The sequence below is a fragment of the Mercenaria mercenaria genome, unplaced genomic scaffold, assembly GCF_021730395.1.
Source record: "Mercenaria mercenaria strain notata unplaced genomic scaffold, MADL_Memer_1 contig_3037, whole genome shotgun sequence".
In the NCBI taxonomy this organism is placed as follows: domain Eukaryota; kingdom Metazoa; phylum Mollusca; class Bivalvia; order Venerida; family Veneridae; genus Mercenaria; species Mercenaria mercenaria.
The window spans coordinates 26833-38875 of NW_026461140.1; the positions used below are offsets into that span (position 1 = coordinate 26833).

Consider the following 12043-nt stretch of genomic DNA (forward strand, 5'->3'; position numbering starts at 1 on the left):
TCAAGGACACCTGTAAGTACTCGAAAAGCCGTCAATTTCTTTAATAATGTTCATGATGCGAAACCAAGGTGCGGGAAACAATTAAAATCAGGACTAAGCCTAATTTTCGGAAAAAGGTGTCAATTTTGCATGTAATGTGTAAATAAATGCCCTGTTTTTCTTAAAATGGTGTTCGTAATAAAAGTCTGAAAAGAAAATGCCAGTTTTACCTGGGTTCAAAGCAATTTTCACGAAAAGAAAGGTGTTTTATATGTTAGAATGTATTGAATGTCTCAGCTACTATTTTCAATGTAAAATGACAATGCATAGCATCTTGGTGTCAGCATTTCCAGCCTTTCACTCCTTGGTCTGTCTATAGACAATCAATAGATAACAAAATTCCATAATGCAGTGAAACATGGTCACGTGACTGAGATACATGATAAAAACGATAATATTCCGTAGGAAGACATCAGCATGTACCTAATTTTGATTCAGCCCGGCAGGTTCTACACAAACTTGGAACAATGTAACGTTATATAGCTTTAAATCATCCACAGACATTCTTATCAATACAGCTTATATCTGGCATGAAACATGACCTTCACTGGGCGGGAAAATAGCACTATATACTGATTTGGACTACTTCCGGTGTGACCACAGAGGCATAATCGGCGAATTTCGTTTCTTATTTAAATACTTTCGCAAGAATTTCCACTTCTCTTGAATAGTGAATAGTTTCGTTGTAACAAGTTGTCAAGCTGGCTTTTACGCTTTGCCTTATTTTAAATGAAACGTCTTACTGGCTATCATCTGCATGTTTTTAAAAAAGTATTTTTTTAATATTTACAATTAAATACGTGCATATTAGCATTGAATACAATTTGTCACGGTCCAGTGGTTTTTGCCATAAGCTTCAGAACATTGCATGAGAAAATTTCAATAAAATTGTCCTCTAAAAAGTTTCAGAAGTGTCTATTTATGTCTACACTGACATTGTATCCACTTTTATATCAATTCTAGTTTTCACGGCTTCAACTTTGTTCTTTACATGCAATATTTACAAAATAGGTCAATATGTACATGTTTTACATGCAGAATTGCTTAAATTAATAAAGTTCGACACGCTCCAGTAATTCAGCAAAAAGCACCGAACAAATATATGTATCGTATCGGTATTTAAAAGACAAATATTTGTACAAAATATTTTTAAAATTAAACAAAAAAGTTATGACAAGAACAATGAAAATCTCAGCTGGTAAAGTTTCATAAAAACCGGCCTATATTTTGTGAAATATTTCATGCCGCGATGGTTCCAAAATCAGAATTGTAATATTATGATATAACACGCAAGAATCATACAAAACAAAATCTCTTCTACAAATAGAGACTTACCCTAAGCCTTCTTTACACAAGGGAAACAATCTGTTTATATAGTGAAATTGTTGAGTGAACAACGTTTGTTAATCCTTATCCTGTACATGTTATATCAGTGCAAAGGAAAAGTAACCTATCTATGTTAAATGCCATGCACGATAACACAGTTATGCATCTATATCAGATATTTTTCCCATACTTTGACGCATATGTATGGGTAGTTAAGATTGTTCTCTTTCCAGCAGTAGCCTTACCAACATATTTCACCTTGTGAAATTCTGTGGATTTTGACTTTTAAAAAAAAATCGTCTGTTTGTTGACAAATTTCACCACAGAAAATGTCCCACTTTCCCCAGGGCAATCAATTATTTGATCTTTACATAGTTTTCTATTCAGGTTGCTAATCCATGTGGCAAGTATGCATGCTTTTTCCATGCTTAGAGGTAAAATGTGTATAGTTTGCATTAGGTTCTAGGTCAATAGCCACCTAAGCCTATCATAAAGTCTAAGCGGAGTTGTCTCCATTTTTTCAAACTATTATACCCGGGGTCAGTTTTTTCAGCTCAAATAACTCTTTTTCAGGAAATGATATTTTAATAATTTTTTCAGTCCTTGTATTTTGATGCAGGTAACTACACATATATCTAATATAGATAGTTCCTACTTGAAGTTTGTAGTTTTAGTTACAATGCCTACTACAAAGTGCACAATCTTTCGGCTGATAACCTACACTATAGATAACAGGTTAAACGTACTCGGGTTGACCACAAACATGTGTAGGTAAACAGTTTATTTATATTTCAACGTAGGTAAGGCGATATTTTAAAGGTCGTCCATCCTTTGTATAATGGGGAAAACTTTTAACTCCTTCTAGGAAGCTAACCTGGTTACATTATGTTTCTAGGTATCAAAACATCTAGCTTTAAAAATATGTATTCAAGGACGCTCTTTGTTATGGAAGGAGGAAAACATTTCAGATAAATGAACAAGGCCATCAGTGTACGTTCAAGTGCGTTTACTTTTATATAAGAAGGAAGGTTTGTTCTAGATGTCTGAAATTAGATCGGTTATATTTATGATGAGTTCATTTTAAAGGTATAACATCATTTGCGACGGATATATTTATGGTCCTTTGGCAAATATACAAGTAAAAAACTATTTTGTGCATGAGGTGTCAATTTTCTTTTGTTTTATGTAACATTTGCGTCGCCAAACAACTGTAAACTGCATGCACGTCTTCGCAGATGTTTTCTTGATAACGTCCTTTCCACTTTTTCACATTAGAAACAAAGTAACGGGTGGTGTCACATAAAGAAATACAAATCAGATTGAAAAGGTAGTGTCACAATTAATAGAAATATACTCCAAATATTTGTCGGTATATTTGAAATATTATTTGTCTTATATGTATAAGATATTTACAAAACTGCGTTCATCTAGTGTAATTGTAACATAATTTTTTTTCCGAATTCTGTCACAAAAACATAAAAGGTCACGGTAGGTTTCCCGGAAGGATAGAGCTACCCAATCACTACCTTTGAGCCATGCATCGCAAAGTAGGCCCGCAACAAAAAGAAACTTTAATGAAAAATATAGCAGGCGGGTTTGCTTGAAAAATCCAAAAACAATTACATTTTAGCTATATGCGAAATACAAAAATGGGTAGGGTGTAAGTAGTTAAAAGGGTATGGGTGTTTAGGAAAGGGCAAAAACGTAAGGATGAATATTCAATAGGGACAGCCACACTCCAGGAACTCAGTCTCCCTACACCGCAAACCAAAGCAGCGCAAACACGCACGCACACAAGACAAACTCACATAACTAACAGACACAGACCCACATATAGCAAAGATAAAACAAAGTGGGACACCGCCCAAAACACATACACACTCATAAACACACACACACGCACGCACACACACACGCACGCACGCACGCACACACACACACACACATATATATATTAAATTTTCAATCTCGTGAAAATATTGTATCTGGTGTTCCCTGATGAAAGATATCTAGATCTTACAATGAAACAAAGACATTTTTTCGTCTGAAATTTTAATAAAGAAATTTATTATATACATACTAATGAAATACTGGAAAATATTGCTGAAATATAATTCATGTTATCACTGTATTTACTATTCACTGCAGTGAAACATATTTTTCTATATTTTCACTCGTTTTCCGGAACTACTTTGGTATTCTTGGGCAGTTATTTAGGTTGATTTACCATTTGAAGGGGGGAAATGTATATGAATAGTGGAGCGAACTATTTCAAGTCAAACTATACATTCTAACCGGTATTTGTACGAGTACCAGGCATTAAACCCTACGCGAAGGGACATTACTCGGGAGATCGTTTGAGAAACGCCAGGAAAATAACAACACAACAGTATGTCGAAATTATCGTGAAGTGCGAGTTGTACGCAACTCGTACAACTACACTTTCATATTTAATGTCTTTGCGGATGCTGTAAAAGTAACGTTTTTTGTTGTTGTTGCTGTTGTTGTTTTTTTTTTTGTTGTTGTTCTTTATTTCTAAAATAAGACAAAATTTCGACTGATACTGAAAATGCATTGTTGTAGTTGTCGCTCGTTCAAACTTCTAAATGTAAACAAACGGCGTTTTAAATCATTTGTGTATATAATAAACGGAAAATTCAAGATTTTTGCTTGATTACGCCACTCGTGAAATATTTCATTTTCATACCACTCGATGAAAATAAAAACCATATTCATGCTAAAACCTTGAATATCCTCTATGTATTATATCTGATACGTATTAGTGCGAGACGCATTCTGATGTACCGTTACATGCATTTTAAGAGGAAGTGAGGTTCTAGGAAACTTTATATTTATAACACAAAGGTAAAACTTGGTTATATATAATCTAACCACACAAGCAAGATTCACGTCATTAGCTTACTACCTCGAGCATTGTGAGGTACCTGGGTCCTTTTTCGCTAAATCGTTTTAATTAGATGCGTTAGATAATAAAAAAAGAAAAGAAAGGGAATTTAGAGGACAGTTTATGGAAATATTGGTTAGCTTCAGTGCCGACAACACAGGTTTTTTTAAATGTGCACTTTAGATTAAAAGAAATATTTGCAAAATGTCTGACGAAGACAAAAGACTTGAAAGTCATTTTTCGGAAAAGATGGAAGGAGTATCACAGGAAAATCTGAAAGAAACTTTAAAAGAAACGGTGCCACCAATCGTTAAGGCAACCGTCGCTGAAGAACTTGCGGATTTACAATCAGAGGTAGAAAAAGTAAAAGAAACAATAAAAAGTCTGAATGACAGGACAGAGGTTAGAGATACAATTTTTCACACTTTGGAAGATATCAATGCAAGGCTCTTAGATAATGTGCAAGAAAATTATGATGCGATTGAAACTTTTAAACAAAGTGTCTCTCGCCAAAGAGAGTTGTTGCAGTACCAAGCGGATATCATAAAGAAACAATCACTACCACATGCATATCAAGAAAAACTGGTGGAATCTGGTACAAAGTATCCCAGCGCTGTGACGAGCAAGGACACTATAAAGAGATCTACCAGCATAGCAGAAACGTAAGTGCTAACTACAGTGCTTTCGTAAATATATAAAGCAATTAATTATACAATTTTAAAATACCGTTCTTTCTCTGTTTCATCACGCTGTAAGTGCAAGCTGAGTCAATAAAATATGCTCTTTATTATTATTAGTAGCGCCAAAAATAAATATCGGGCCAACTATGTTAATTTTCAGTTAACTACTGATCGCTAGTAATAAACATGCTCCAAATGAGGATAGAATAGTATACGCCGTATTGCCCCTATTGCGTCGTCCGTCGTTTATGTCATTTAAATTGGTCAGAACCTAGACATTGGCCTCATTTTCTAAAGAAAGAAGCACATGATATTCTAGCCTTGTGAACGTTTTCTTGGAAAAGATGGCGATAATTGAATCTGATAAACTGATACGAGGGTTGCTCAAAAATAACGTAGACTTTTTCTCTAGCTTTTATATACTTCAATGAAACAAAACAAAAAATATACCATCGTGATTCGCAATCTTTCTACTCACTGCACTGCAAATCTGGCGTGATTCTGTTCATACAGTCAGGAATTACATCACTTCGAAAACAGTTACTTACACGAACCCGGCGCACGTTAACGACGTAGTTCCTTCATCGAGATGCTTTCATTAGGTTTGCATTATTCAATATTTGTAAAATTCTTGTATTAATTTTGATGAACAACATCTAAGTCATAATGAGCTGTTTGGTTAGAATACTGAAAAGTATGAACGCTTATGCCAAGCATCTCAGACAGAGTGCTAAACGTGAGTACTTGGTCTTTATCCAAGGCGTCAGACATTGACGTTAACACGGAATTACGGATGTTTTGTTTTCTCTCTTCACCTCCATTGTCTTTAAGCAAGTATGGGACATTTTGCGAATCGTTTAACCACCTGAAAATCAAGACACAGATGACCTAACCTTGTTGTGGCGTCTGCTCCATTAGTTTTTAAATATAAATAAAAATGAGTTGCTTTTCATAACTACACAACTGCCTGATTATCTATGCGAGTCGATGACGACATAACTTGCATTATAAACAGTGATACTGACTTAGTTTAAATGTTGTTCACTCTTACGTCCGAATGATGGCATATTCTTTGTGTATGTTGGCCTGATGTGTTGCTGCATTTTGACATATTTTCTGGCGAACAAGTGTTTCATCAGTGCAAATATTATCAATTAAATTCAAATCATGACAGATGAAAAAGCGACTGCGCCGGTAATGCATGTGTAGCTTTGGTAATTAAAACTTTCCACGCGCTTCGCCTATCAGCAAAAATGTTACAAAAAATGTATAACCACATAAGAAAAAGATTGCGAATAACAATGATATATTTCACATTGTTCTTTACATAATATGCATCTTCTGACCCCAAAAGTCTACGTTATTTTTAACCGCCCTCATAACCTCTACAAACGTTTAAAGATATAAGAAACTCATAACGTTTAAATTTTACTTCCTGGTTTTAGAAGTTTAAATCTACAGTCGGTTCAAATTTGATACGGTGTAGATGAATCCGCTTTACGATTTCAAATGTTAACCTAAAAGCGATAAAGCGCCCTGTTACAATAAAACGTATTCAGCTTGGTAGGTAGGCACAGAAATTTTGACCCAAGCGGTTCGAGTACAGTACAGCTCCTACATCAATATTTCCTAGTCATTTCTATGGGATTCATTATAGCATGTTATTCTTCGGTTTAATGTATTCAGGCATTTTTGTTACACATCAAGGTTTAAACTTTGCAACTGTTCTTTATTTTTTTCAGAAGTAAAACAACAATGATAAATATTCTGGAAAGTGTTAATGATACAAAATAGCAAAATTAAAAGGTTAGGGTAAATTTCCCGGAAGTTGACAAAGTTACAAGTAATTATCAAACTACATTTGTATTCTACAACACTTGAATCTGAAAAATAAAAACTGCACCAATGTTATATTTTCATTTCGCATTAGCAGTATCAGTTTCAGTTTCAGTATTAATGTTTTCGATCTGTCCTTCTTGACAAAGCTTAAACTCGAGTATATTAAGTAACTGAAATTAGTGAAACTAAATAATTTTACGACGAAAAAGTCCCAAGTGCCTGACAAAAAATCCCAAGTGCCTGTGGCGGGATTCGAACCACTGAGCCAACGCGTCGACTCACTGACGCAGTTGTCAGACATTGGTTTTAAACTTACAAGCTATGCGTAGGCGACCGTAACATTTCTCCTCTTCAAAGGAGTAATTATTTATGGTGACGTGTAAGCCATTTCGGCATAGGAAGTGCCATCTTCGGACGAGTTACGACTTCTAGCCGTAACAGAAATTAAAGAGGATACAATCTCAATGACGAAAGGTCCCAAGTGCCTGAGGCGGGATTCGAACCAAGGTCGCACGTGTGGAAGTCCAATGCCCTAACCACTTGACTCCCTGACGAAGTTGTCAGAGATTGGTTTTAAACTTACAAGCTATGCGTATGCGTCCGTAACAGTGCTAAAAGCCAATACATGTATTGGCCTTCAGTCGTGAGGCCATTGTATTTTACGACGTCGCTCAAACTTTCAGAACAAAACAAGTTAATCATTTTTGTTTATTTCTCAGAAGTAGGTTACAACATATAGCATATAAGATATGAAATAGTCTATAAGTAGGTAATTACAAAATGAGTTATTTGTAAAATTAGCATAATACAAACTTGTGTAGAGCCCTAAACCTTGCCATGCTAAATTTCTTTAAAGAATTTGTCTTATCTTCAATTCGGACAGTACCATCGAGTGATTAAAGGATGTTTACCAAAACGATATTGACCGAAAGGCGAAACAGCGCAGATCTTGTTCAGACTGCATCAAGATCTACAGGTAGCAGGGTACACTTAGATTCGAAAATTTTGGATTATAACAAATATTGACGGGGGTCAAAATTCGAAGTGTACCCTGCTACCTTAAGATTTTTCAGTTAATGAACAAAAGAGGGTTTCACTAGTTCTGAACTATTATATATTTTTCACAAATTAAACCAAAAAAAAATGTTTATAATAGCATGAAAAGAAGTCTGTATGTGAGCGTCTAAACTTGCCAACCCCTAACGCATAAATGTAGCCAAAATTTACAAATTGTCGCTACGAGACAAAGAACGTACAATACATCCGTTTTTATCATTTTCTGACATGATTTAACGTATTTTGTCATTAGGAATGGTATGAGGGCAATTGTGCATCATTTTGCGAAAATAAAATGACCCCACCCCCTATTTTCCTATTTCATGGGGTTCCCACCGTCCGAACATCCCCCTGATTGATGAAATGCATAGCTAGTGTGCCAAATATGCGCTACGTGGGTTAATTATGATAAAAATGATGTTTTTACTGTACCAGAACCCTGTAAATAGTGCTAGAATCTGAAAAAATAGTATGCGTGTATGCTGACTTTTATGCTTTTATGTGTCCTCACCGTAACAGTTTTGAGCTGCTGTGCCGTCAGGTAGCGTTTTAAGTCCTCAGAAAATTTAGAATATCAAAGAAGAGGTTCTAAAATATGTAAAACCGCACAATTTTAAGAGGTCTTTCGAAATTTAATTTTGGCAGATTTCCCTTAAGGTAACAGGGTACACTTAGATTCGAAAATTTTGGGCACGTCCAGGCTTACATGTAGCGAGTCGCAATTTTGCACTTCCCTAATGAGCAGAATCAGGGTGGCCATTTTATAAATTGCGTGCATGTTTTGTGCTTTTAATTGATGGCAAGATCAGGACTCTCATACAAGAATACAGAAACTTATCAAAACGAAAGTTTGACATAATCCATTAAAAAAGCATGCCAAAATCATCAATTTTGCACTTTTTGAACAGCCCTCAATGATCCCGCTGCAGGAACAATGCCCAATTTTATTGCATTTCTCAATTCAATAGTTCCTATTGAACTTCAGGATATAAACGGAATGGGGGCACATACAGCTCGTTTTTCACAAAATAGCGAAAAAGTTCCTGAGTATCAATCAACAAGCACGGAACCCTTCCGTGATTTGAATTTCCCGCGCCAAGGTGACTCACCGATTCATACAAAGTTAGCAGCAGTTAGTTTTACAACTTACATCAGAATTTTACAGGTAGCAAGGTACACTTAGATGCGAAAATTTTGGGCACGGACGGTCTTACATGTAGCGAGTCGCAATATTGCACTTCCCCTATGAGCAAAATTTGGGTGGCTATTTTATAAATTGCGTGCATGTTTTGTGCTTTTAATTAATGGCAAGATCAGGATTCTCATACAAGAATAAAGAAAGTTATCAAAGCGAAAGGTTTACATCATCCATGAAAAATAGCGTGCCAAAATCATCAATTTTGCACCTTTTGAACAGTCTACAATGATCCCGCTGCAAGAACACTGTCCAGTTTTATTGCATTTCTTAATTTAATAGTCCTTACTGAACGTCAGGACATAAACGGAATGGGGGCCCATCCAGCTCGTTTTTTCGGAAAATAACGAAAATGTTCCTGAGTATCAATCAACAAGCACAGAACCCTTCCGTGAATTGAATTTTTACGCGAAATGGTGTCTCATTGATCATACAAAGCTACCAGCAGTTAGTTTTCCAACTGACATCAGAATTTTACATGTATCGGCTGTATAAATTTTCTAAAGAATTAATAATCATTATCTCTCACCTTAATTTACAGACATCCAAAATCACGATGTTCTCTTTATAACAAATATTGACGGGGGCCAAAATTCGAAAGTGTACCACCTTAATGTATCGGCTGTTTAAATTTTCTAAAAAATTTACAATCATATTGACGGGGGCCAAAATTCGAAGTGTACCCTGCTACCTTACACTGGTCTCAAAGGCAGAATTAATTGTGTCCAGCAAAACAAGGGTTAAAGCAATCATAGTATATTGCTACTGTTGTGCTAAATAAAGGGAATTAACTCCTACAAGCATAATACGCTAATCATTACACCGTTGTTCATCGTTCTTATTTGTAATACCTACTTCTTATAACCTTAATAAAAAACAAAAATAAAGATACCAGATCGGCATAAGAGGCTATGCCAGAAAGCTGGAAAAAAGGAAAAAATAGGGACAAAACAAGTTAATCTTAACCTACTGGCTGAATCCATTTTGGGGACTAATTGTCCGTTAGTTTGCTATTCTGTCATTTCATACAATTCTTTCCCTCTCCATAACAGATAGAGGACAGAAAATGTCTGTCACATGGTTTATTATATTAAAATTAAAGATGAGGTTGAAATTAATCTTGGTAAGAGAAAAAATGCAATATTCAGTTTGATAGACACAGGTTATTTAAATTCTAATATCATCCTTACTTTTAGTTTAGCATTTTACTTATGGTAAATATTTTCATTTCATTGATAATAAGTTAATGTGCGTTATGTTTATTTAAACTATTCTCAGGTTTATTGTGGTATAATAGTTTCTCAAAACTGCATTCTCCTAACCAACAGAGGACTTTGTATTGCTTTCCAATACTTCCTGCGCTCGTTTCAGAGAAATTACGTGTATATAAGATAAAAGTTTTCGACAAGTTTGTTTCTCATGATTACTTGGTAGTTAACAAAAAAATCAAAACTAGTTTAATCGGAGTGCAATACACTAAACGGCTTGAAATGCAGACTATATTTTATAATGCTTCCTGGTCAACTTTTATGAAACCGTGCGGAGGGTATATGCGTTTATTAATACTTAAGCTTGACTAAATCGATGTTATATCACTTTAAAAAGCAAAGGTAATTAACTCTTGAAGAGTTTCCTTTAAGTACCACACAAAATTTGCAGCTGCGTTAACTAATTAATATAACTCTGCAGTAAAGAGCACATCACGGGCAGAGATAACTTCTCAGCGAGAAAAGGTAAATGTTAAGGACACTTTAAAGGGTAAAGTGGTATTTTTTTATTTTATGTAAAATCTTATACAATCCTCCATCAGATGCAAAAACAATAAATACAACATTTCAAATATACGGGGGTGGTTCAAAAATAACGTAGACTTTTGGTGTCAGAAGACGTATTTTGTGTAAAGAGCAATGTGATATATATTATTATAATTCGCAATCTTTCTCTTACTTAGTCATACATTTTTGTAACATTTTTACTGATAAGCGAAGCGCGTGGAACGTTTTATTTACCATAGCTACGCATTACCGGCGCAGTCGCTTTTTCATCTATCGTGATTTGAATTTTATCGCTAATATTCGCAATCATAGAACACATTTTCGCTCCGAGAGTATTGAATCATTTGTACGTAGAAGGCAAAAGTAAACAACATTTAAACTAAATGAGTATCACTGTTTATAACGCATGTTATGTCATCATCGACTCGCAGTTGTTCAGTTATGTAGACATTTTGGCGAAATTTATAAACTAATGAAGCAAACGCCACAACAATGTTGGGTTATCTGTGTCTTGATTTTCAAGTGGTACGAACGATTCGCAAATGTCCCATACTTGCTTTAAAGCAGTGAAGGTAAAAGGAGAAAACAAAAAAATCTGTGATTCCGCGTTAACGTCAATAACGTGTATGATACCTTGGATAAAGACCAAGTACTCACGTTAAGCACCCTGTCTGAGATGCTTGGCATAAGTGTTCATACTTTTCTAGTATTCTAACCAAACAACTTATTATGACTCAGGTATGGTTTATCAAATATAATAAAAGATATTTCCAAATACTGAATAGTGCAAACATAATGGAAGCATCTCGATGGAGGCACGACGTCGTTAACGTTGTTTAAATATCAGAATCACGTCAAATTTGCAGTGCAGTGAGCAGAAAGGTTGCGAATTACGATGTTGTATTTCTTGTTTTGTTTCATTAAAGTATATAAAAGCTAGAGAAAAAGTATACGTTATTTCTAACAACCCTCGTAAGTCCTTTATTTGATGGATAAACAGTAAACTTCTAATATAAACATTAGGACAGCCAGGTAGTCATGGTCTTTCTCCAAGCATCGAACCTTGATAATGATATAGTCATGTAATGTTGTTACCTAAAGTAATAAAAGGAGCGTTTATTGGAGTTTTATTGCTTTGATGTAACAAGAATTATATGAGGGATTTAGACTGGCTGTCTTAGTTAGGAGGCCTTAAGTGTAAGGTAACAAGCAAATTCGATGAATTGGT

The 12043-nt window shown here is 35.1% G+C and overlaps 1 protein-coding gene across 1 annotated transcript in view; it reads left to right on the top strand.

Annotated features, from left to right (window-relative positions):
* Nucleotides 1-4320: 4320 nt before the first annotated feature.
* The window catches only part of LOC128552690 (uncharacterized), a gene marked incomplete at its 3' end in the record, with an annotated part of 37347 nt that continues 29624 nt past the window's right edge, over nt 4321-12043 (top strand). Inside the window, exon 1 of the mRNA XM_053533732.1 lies at nt 4321-4932. Within this exon, the coding sequence (XP_053389707.1) occupies nt 4475-4932 (458 nt within the window). The remainder of the gene's footprint in view (nt 4933-12043) is intronic.